Source organism: Perca fluviatilis, chromosome 16 (assembly GCF_010015445.1).
Source record: "Perca fluviatilis chromosome 16, GENO_Pfluv_1.0, whole genome shotgun sequence".
In the NCBI taxonomy this organism is placed as follows: Eukaryota; Metazoa; Chordata; class Actinopteri; order Perciformes; family Percidae; genus Perca; species Perca fluviatilis.
Window position 1 is genome coordinate 28783459 of NC_053127.1, and position 9723 is coordinate 28793181.

The following is a 9723-nucleotide window of genomic DNA, read 5'->3' on the forward strand; positions in this document are numbered from 1 at the left end:
AGAGTGAGGTGACAGTGGCCGCTGACAGCCTTGGTGAGCACTGTGCACATTTCTCAAGGCTCACAAGTGATTTGACAGGTTGAACTAGTTCTGTGCAAAGCAGCTACGAAGTTACAGCAAACTGACACTGATATGGTGACTGCTCACCAAAGGAATTTCAACAATATACCATTATTATGCATTTTGTCAGGGGTAAAACCTCTAACTTTGTGTATGCTTCCTGTCACCAGCTTTCTGTCTGTAAAATAAAATAATAGGCCCACACAATGACAATTTTAGTTTTTGGCCTTGCTGATGTATTTGTATAAAGCAGCAGCTAAAATCATAAACCCTTTAATGTGATTTGAGTAGATGGAGAATTGAATTGACGCTTCTCTCTTAAGTAACCTACCATATTTCCTATTGCAATTTGCAAAATCACTCATTTTTGTAGTGACAGTCTAGAGCAGTGTTTCTCAAACCTTTTTAAGCCAAGTACCCCCTGACCAGCGGCAAACATTTTTGGTAGAAAAAAAAGTCTATATAATACAGTGCCGGCAGTGATAGATTCGCTAAACAACAACCTTTTTTAGACAAAAACATTTAAATGCTACATTTAAAATGTTTAGAATCCATCACTTAATTCATTCATTATTATAGTATAATTATTTAGGAATTATGCATGACATATTTTTAAATTAGCATTTTTGCAACAAAAAAAAACTGCAGTACACCAAAGTACCCCTAGGGGTACACGTACCCCCATTTGAGAAACACTGGTCTAGAGGGTATCTTTCAGTCTGACCCCCGTGTTCAGATAAATTGTGGAATGCAATATAACTGAAAAATGGCAAAACTCTCCCGCTGACCCTAACCTCAAGGATCCTGGAGGAGTTTTTCATATCCTCTATAGTGTATCTTCAAAGCTTTCCCTTAAAGCCACAGTTTTAGGATTCCCAAATCCAAAATCAGGATAATGAAAGTTAGACAATTAGAACTTAAACAAAACCTTTTGTTTGTCGATGTCATCAGTTGTGATGTTTCGTGGTGTCTAATCGTTGGCTTGTGTTCGATGTTATATCCTACATAAGTGAGCTGTTTGATGTTCAAGACACATTTTTGGTTAAATAGTTAATGTCATGTTTGTCAGAAAAGGATTTGAAGAATCACATATGGAAATATGTAACTGACAAAATGTGTGTACCAGAGTCCAAATGAAAAACATATTGTCATTTTTTGTCCTAAAATTTTGCCAGTGAAAACAAAATGACAAAGAATACAGTCTTATTATTAGGCCATTTTGATATTACAAGCCCTTAGGTCGATTTTGTAAAGAAAATAAATGGATTGCATATAGTTTTATCTCCTACAACAATCAAGTCTAACTCCACTTTTACAGCCACTTTTGTAAAGAAAAAAAGCTCATGTGCTGCATCACTAGTACTGAAACTGCTTGAATCCAGATTTGAATGAATACAGGAACTCAATAAAGATCTTCAGATTCAGACTGGACCAAACCTTCGTCAGCATACCACAAACATTTCAAACTGCTGATCGATGAGACTCAGCCATCTGTAAACCCAGCAGCCTCTCAGTTGCACCTCACCTACTCCTGTACAATTCCTCTCGAAGCCTCTCAAAGCATTAATCACAACACTAACACATTCTTTCAACTCGTACTGTCTCACAACAGATGCTTTTTATTTTGCTGATTTTGAATGTCGGTGATGTTGGTTATACATTTTTAATATTCTTAAGGCATAAAAGATATGATTTTTGAAACCCAGTAAACACTAGAGGACAGCATTGCATTTTGATAAGATAACACTTGAATTAATGAATTAATGAACAGTATACTTCCATCTCGAGCTTCATATTTTATGCACAATAGGCAGGTTGAGAGGAAAAAGTAAAAAATGCAACAATTATATCACAGTTAATTTTTGTTAGAAAATGTTGATTGATAAAAAATGAGTGTATCATAACCTATATAAACGATTACATGACATATTTCAATCAAGTACAGCCTTCATTTTTTGAAATTATAATTTAAATGCTTTCACTTTATTCACCTGATCTTCACACATGTTGATTTGCAGAATATATTTACAGTCATCAAGAACAGTTCCACTGATACTCAACACATAGTATATATAGTCTAAAAAAAATCCAATCTTGTATAAAAATTATAACACATCATCGGAGAATAGTAATGTTTACTAACATGTTTACCAAAACTGAATCACAGTTGTACATTGATCGTTGGAGGTGTGTTATTTAATCACTGACGGATGATGGTGATGGCTGACTCATACCAAACCCAGAAGCCTGGATAGACGGCCTCGCTAAAGGAGGCCTTGAAGCGGTGGATGAGAGACATGGTGTCCCCTACGGCGTAGAAAGAGAGGGTACCTCCAGCGTGGTCTAGGAACACCCCTATACGTGATGAGTAGGGGGCTTTGATCTCTAACTGGTCTTTGCTGTGGCGGGCTGAGTAGCTGGAATCAGAGCAGAAGAGGCTCCAGGACTTGCGGTTGTAGCCGATGCGGCAGGTGTCTCCGTAACCCGTCCTCTTGATGCCTTTGTAGGTGACTCCGATGGCAGCCCCCTCCCCGCTCCAGTCAACCTCCCAGTAGTAAGCTCCTCCAGAGAGAGCGTCCTTACACAGGACCTGGGGCAGGGAGTCGAACCGGGAAGGGTGGTCACCGTAAGCCTGGGGGTCTCTCTTGAGGGCAGCTTTCCTGTTCCCTCGAGACAAGTAGAGCTGTCTGTAGGCTGTGTTTGAGTCCAGAGTGAGGTCGCAAGCATCTAGGGAGACAAATTAAACATTTACGTCACAAGAGGAAGCAGGGTTAAATGTTAAATGAGGAAACCCCAAGATGGACAAAGCCTCAGTTTCACAGCAGCTTAAAGCACCCGTCAACAGCTGCAAGTCATTTGGATTTCTAGTTCTGTTATATTGAACGTATTTAATTAGTAGTATACACGATTTAAAGGAAAAGTGTGAGACCCTCTGGCTGGACACAGAAATCAAAATAATAACTGGGGTTGGATGTCACCTGCCTGCTGTTTATCTCCACCTCTGCGGGTCACAGTTGGTGGGACACACGGTGGCCTCTCCTAGATCTGCTCGGCCTATTATCTCCCGGCCTATTATCTGGAATGCCAGAGGTATCAACAGTTTGTGAGTTTGACCACAAACAGAAGTCCATCTAACAAAGTGCATCTTTAACCGTAACTGACCCACAACCTTTGTCCCCATTCTCCTGTGAGCGTAAACACTACGCGGTTGTTTTAGTTAAATACTGGTAACAACTGACCCCAGGCAACTTGCTTAAAATAGAATATTCTTATAATATCAGGAAAAATTATGATTACTTGGATTTTCTTTTTTTTTTTGCTCTAATCTGACTGGTTAGTTAACATCAGTTTTTCGTGCATTCAGATTAAACAAGGAGGGAGCACATAAACTGCAAACCTTAGTAAAATCACAAAGCTGTGTAAGTGCCAGCTAATATATTTGTAATGAGTCCATCCCAGTCTCTGTCAACACTGTGGGACATACAGTAGTTACTAAAATCAGATTTTGTGGTCAACCACAGGGTCTGACAGAGAACCTCATCAGCTTTTAATTTGCCTCATGCACTGAAACGAGCAGGGAGAGCAGTGATCTGTGTCACTGCATGCAGAAAACCGTATCAGAGAAGCTGAGACTCACATTTCAGGAAATCGTTCCTGTGCTGAGGTTCCTGGACTGGGACGGACTTGTAGACTTGTACACTAGAACTTGTTACAGCTTCCTCGCCTGTGAAAGTGAAAACATGTAAGTTTAAAATATTGATAGTAAAGAAAGAATTGTTTTTATTTTACTTTTCTGAAATTACTTTCTATTACATCATACTATTAAACAATGAAAATTCATCAACAATTACGGCACAATACATGTGCTATCCCTATAAAGACTGGTAGAAAATAGACATAATGTGGGTGCTGTTGATATTCTTGTTATATTAACCCAGATACTGCCATCATTAATGAAGCTGAGTTGAACTGCAACTTAGCCAAATTATATTTCAGAGGAGTGTGCTAATGTAAACTGGCTGGCAGTTTGACATCCTAATCAAAGTAAACTTTTAACCATGTGGCTGCTAAGTAACCTCAGGCTACCCTCTAATAAATAACATCAAACAGGACTGCACCAAGTCCCATTAAGGAAGTTGTAAATCTATCTAACTGTTCCTTGTCCAACGATGCTTAACTCTCAATTTCTAAATACCATAGCTCTGCTGCTTATGGATTGTCTAAAAGTAACGTGGTACTTGTATTAGTACCACTTACTTTGTTGCCCACATACGTTCAATAACAGGCAAATCATTTTTCTTAAATGGCTGACTCACTTTTTATCGACTGTCTCTTTTTGGATTCATCCAGCTGACAGAAGGTCATTTTGTTAACTGCAAAAACAAAGAATCTTGAGTTAACATAGCAACAGTGGTAATATGTTGATAACATGTGCATAGTGATACCAGAGATTTGAAGATGTAGCTGAATATTTAAATTCACTTTTTACTGTTTTTACTGTTCAAATTCACTGTTTTTGAACTCACCCGCCTTGGCTACCCTAACCAGTTCGTCATTGCTGAATTCATTCAGGTGCTGTTTCATCTCCGAGACGGCCTTAGTGACTGGGCCGAAGGTGAAGTAGGGGTTGACGCTCACTGTGGGCAGCTCCTCAGCCTCGGTCTGGGCCGTCAGCATGTGGTAGGTCTAATAAGGACAACGACAACAAAAACAGCAACGCAGTCATGATGATGTACACTCACTGGCCACTACATTAGGTACACTTGTTCAATCTATTGTGATCCAATGCAACAGCTCTGCCATAAACTCTGCCTTTACTAAGATGATCGTGTTCAGTTGTGATTGACACTGTCAGAGAGATATTAATAATCAAACTGCATGTTTATTATTGAGGTTGTAGTTTGCAGTGGTGTTGAACTGCATGATATTGAGAGGTGTTTCTAATATTTTGACCACCCCATTTACATACATGAGAGGGGCAGAATATTAGAAACACGTTTCAATATAATGCACTCCAGCACAACACCAGCACCCACTACGACCTTAATAATAAACGTAGAATCTATATCTTTTTGAAAGTGTCAACAAAAACTGAAAGATTATAAGTTTTGTAAAAGGTGAATTCATGCCAGAGCTGTCATATTGGATTGCATTACATGGTAGAGATGAACCCAATGAGGTGAAGTTTTCTGTTTTACATTTACAGAATGGGACTGTATGTTATACGGTGTATTAGATACGATATTTTGTAACACAAGTCTTTTAGCAGACTGGTGAAAACCGATGAATGGATGGTGGTCTTGTGTCAATACCATATCATGAAGGTGGTATCTAATTCATGCCTCTGTGGTAGCGGCGGTCAGTTACCTGGATGAAGTGGATGTGGTCCTCGGTGCGGGACAGCTGGGTGATCTCGTTGTCTCTCCTCTTCAGATCAGCAATCTCGTGGTTCAGACGCTCCATGTGGCCCTCTGCGTTGTTGAGCGCTGCTCTCTTGTTGGAGGAGATCAGCTTGGTCATCTCTTGCTGCATCCTCTCAATGGAGCGCATCATGTCGGCAAACATCTTCTCACATTCCTGCAGTGCTGTGTGGGCTGAGTTCTGCACAGGAAACAAGGACGCATGCCATAAATCAACTGGGTGTCACACTGGGTTTGGTAGCACACTGACAGAAGCTGTCATCACTACTACACGAAGGAATGTTGTCCGTGTTGGTAGTTAATTTTAACTTCCATTCATTGTATAGTGGTTATTCTGGTTGTATCTGGATTTGATGATATTGGCACAAACCTTGAGTGAGTCCACTGCTTGTTTTAGTTCCTCCATCTGCTTGAGTCGGTCATGAATCTTTTCCTGGATCTCAGCCTGGGTGGCACCCAGCCGTTGCTACGGGGAAAACAATAGATGTTGTTGTTAGTGATGACAGCAATTCCACAAATCATGAACTCAATAAAATCATGTAGTTGATTTTTTTTTTTTTTACTTAAACGTTAGACTTTATTATAACAGTGTACAGCTCAAAGGTGAGAGTGGAAGCTGTACATGCATAAGGGGCATGTTTCATATATTGTAAGCTGCTCTGTCATTCATTACCTGCAACTGTGTCACTGGTGCAATAACTCATGATAGGTACATTATTCACAAATAAATGTTTTTTGTACATCTAACGATACTTGTGATTTTGAGCTAAGCCCATTTTAGCCCATTTTAGCATTCCTAGTATACCTGCTGGTGACCAGCGTTGTCACTTTAAAGGAATATTTTGAAGTGGGTTTGTAAAAGGAAGTTTTCCATAGTCAGTGTGTTATCTACAGTAGATGGCGGTTGGCATGCCCCCAGATTGGAGAAACAGACCAGAGTACCGACACGGAAGCTAAGCAATGTACTGCTGTTGACGGGGCAGCAACAAAAACGTATTTCAGCCAAGTTAAAAGAGTCCAACCTAACGAAAACAATATCTGTTTATGTGTACGCAATATTTAGAATTTTTTCAACGCTTCACCTTGCCATGAGACTGCTTTTTCCTTTGGCACAACATTTTCTCAAGCGCAACTTTACGCCGCAGATCTGATGTTTGGGTCAGACTTTCAGCGATAGTAGCATAGAATACACAAATACATGAAAATTCAAAAGAGTGATTATGACCGCAACGACAAAATGCCTTTCATTGTGGAGACAAGAGGATACTTTCATGAGCCAGAGTATGCAGAAGAAGAACTTTTGCAGAGGGAGACTAGGAGAACTGTTTAAAATAGTTTTTTTACTGCTGCCCCTGTCCACAGCAGTACTTTGCTTTGCTTCTGTGTCTGCTTCTCCAAACTGGGGGGTGTGCTGACTGCCATCTACTGTAGCTTATACAATGACTGTGGATAAGTACCTCATACAACCCCACTTCAAAGTATCCGAACTATCCCTTTAAGTAAAGTAAAACGTACCTGCTCATCTGCCCGCTCCTGCTCAGCAGACACCATGTCGTGACCTTTGTGTTCTTTCACTGTACACAGCACACAGATACACATCTCATCGGTGCGACAGAACAGCTCCAGACCCTTCTGATGCTGGGGACAGATCTGTCTGTCCAGGTGGCCGATTTCATCCACCAGCTTGTGTCTTTTAAAAGTGTTGGACTCGTAGTGGGGCTTGAGATGCTTCTCGCAGTAGGACGCCAGACACATCAGGCAGGTCTTGACGGCCTTGTGCTTCTTTCCAATGCAGATGTCGCAACCTACATCCTGGGGTCCTGCAAAGTTGTAGTCAGGGGACGGAGGCGGAGGCGGAAAGGATTCAGTACTACGTTGAATGCTGGAGAGCCGGGAGCCTCCCATGCGTCTCGGGGTGGGCCTCTTGTTGTAGGTAACCTTGCACTGTGGGCAGAGGTACGAGCCCGTGTGGTCAGCATGGTCCCAGTATGTCTTCAGGCAAACGGAGCAGAAGATGTGGCCACATGGGATGGACACGGGATCCCTGAGGTATTCCTTACACAGGTGGCAGTTGTCCTGGTCAGATGACATGGAGACGGTTTAGTGCTGTTTCCTCGAATGCAGTGAAGATGCTGCGTCGACAGTCAGTGGCTTGTGTCAGCGGCACAGTGGCAAAGTGACTCAACATGTACTACGGGCTCACGTTATATAGAGTAAACAGAGAGGGTGGCTAAACTGGTTAAGCCGAAACCAGTCAAACAAGGGCGGGGCAAGAGAAGGACACAGTGAATGCCTTCATCAGTTACAGAACGTAATAAAAAAGAATGGACTTTGTAATCATAAAATAGGATTGGCCTTGAGTGTTGGCAGCCAATGTGTAGTTTCTCAATGCTTTTTTTTTTTATTTCATGTAGACACATAAAATAAACAATATAGGCCTTGAGGGTTTTATACTTTTTTTGAGCAGGAAATGGGTTCAGACAGAAAATGACAAGTGCTGTTTAGAATAATGTTAGTAGTATTTGCATGCCATGAACAGATGAGTAATAAAAAAAAAGGTACATTCAAAAGTAAACAGTCATCTATGAAAGTGCAGTGTAAAGAAACCACAGGTGTGTCATGCTCTTCAGTTGAGTGAATTGCTGAGGGAATGCCCACAACAGTGTGTTCCCTCTGGCCATGGGATGATGACCCAATCAAGTCACAGTACAAACTGACCACACACTAAAAAGATGATGTTCTACACTTCTTCTTCAGCTCTTTGACTAATAATAATACACCTGCTTTTCTGGTGGACAACTTCAATGTCTCATCAGTAGGACCATCAACCAAACCTTTGTTCACTTCAGTTGGTTTGGCCTTCTCGAGCCTGTGAGACTTCCCTAACCTTCATCTCACCTGTAACCAGTTAATGATCAACTCTGGGTTACTTTGCATTTGTTTACTGAGGTTTGACAGCACGTCTGCAGTATCTGTAAATCAACGCTGGAACTATATTTCTGTGGCATAAACTCAACTTTAATACTATAAGAAGAAAAATGTGCTCCTTGAAAACCAATTCTAAGAACGTTTCCGCTTCTGAGCTAAATACCTTCCTCTGCCGATTTCACCTTACAGCGAACACACCTCCTGCCAACATGGAGTTTCAGGGCTGTTGAAATGGAGATAGGAATGCAACTACACTTGATAGCCCAGATAACAGGAGGGCCGAGCAAGCCTGCTTAAAAGATTCCATTGTGTTAGAGCCAGCAAGGGCCCGAGCAGAGTGCCAGGCAGTATAGGGTCTGTTGTCCGTCAACAACAGTAACTACTGCTGACATGCAAGACTAAATGTAGCATATTATTTGATCCAAAAAAAAAGTCGAATGACATGGCTATACTCTTCTGTGCAAGTCCTGCAACACTAACTTGATGAGGGGATGATAATAAGGTGAAAACTATCAGTGTTAACAAAAACATACAGTATATTTACAGTTGTAAAGTAATGAAAAGATCCAACTTGATCTAGGCGATGTCACCAGTTCGCAAGAATGACTTTATTATGATTTATATAATTACATTTTTATCTCACAGTTTGACAAAGTTAATATTTATTGCATGTCCTTTGCGTGTGAATGAAATCAGTTCAAGGTTCTTTATTTGTCAAGTGCACAACAATAACAGAAGTAGTCATTTGCAATGGAAATATTAGGCCTCAGGCACCTCCAACAATGCTCATGAAATAAAAAAATATATATATAGGGCTACAATAAAATATGAATAAAGTAGTATAATTATATAATAAATACATTTGTGTAGACAGTATTGCAATAATATATGTAAAGAGGTGTAAACTGATCCCATTTCCAATGGCAGTGACAAATACAACAGAAAAACTGAAAATGAAAATGGTTGTCACTGTGACTTGACTCTGATTACAAATGAAGCCAGTATCAGACTGGAACAGGCCTCTAAACTGACACTAAAATAGGTCTTGATTCAATTTGGATATTTTGTTGTTGTCTTGCAAAGCATGTTTTCTTATCTGTACTTCGTTCTACCAACCTAGCTGGCCCTTTAACCCTGTTTGTAGCCAGAAGGTGGACTTTGCTTTCATAAAACAAAAATATAGAAAATGTATACACAAGAAGAACCTGTTGCTCGCACATAAAGGGGAAAAGCAGGAAAGGTGAACCCTCTCCTTGATATAATGTTGTTTATGGAGAAGGAGAACCAGGAAATGAGTCGGGGGAAATGAGTCGGG

General features: G+C 40.6%; 1 protein-coding gene across 1 annotated transcript; it reads right to left on the bottom strand.

The window, feature by feature from the left end:
• Positions 1 to 1643: 1643 nt before the first annotated feature.
• Positions 1644 to 7660, bottom strand: ftr83 (finTRIM family, member 83). The gene is made up of 7 exons (XM_039778637.1): positions 6996 to 7660; positions 5851 to 5946; positions 5428 to 5661; positions 4587 to 4746; positions 4377 to 4433; positions 3698 to 3784; positions 1644 to 2787 (listed from the first exon to the last, which is right to left on the bottom strand). The coding sequence occupies exons 1-7, from the start codon at positions 7569 to 7571 to the stop codon at positions 2261 to 2263; spliced, it is 1737 nt and encodes a 578-aa protein (XP_039634571.1). The 5' UTR covers positions 7572 to 7660; the 3' UTR covers positions 1644 to 2260.
• Between the last annotated feature and the right edge of the window lie 2063 nt (positions 7661 to 9723).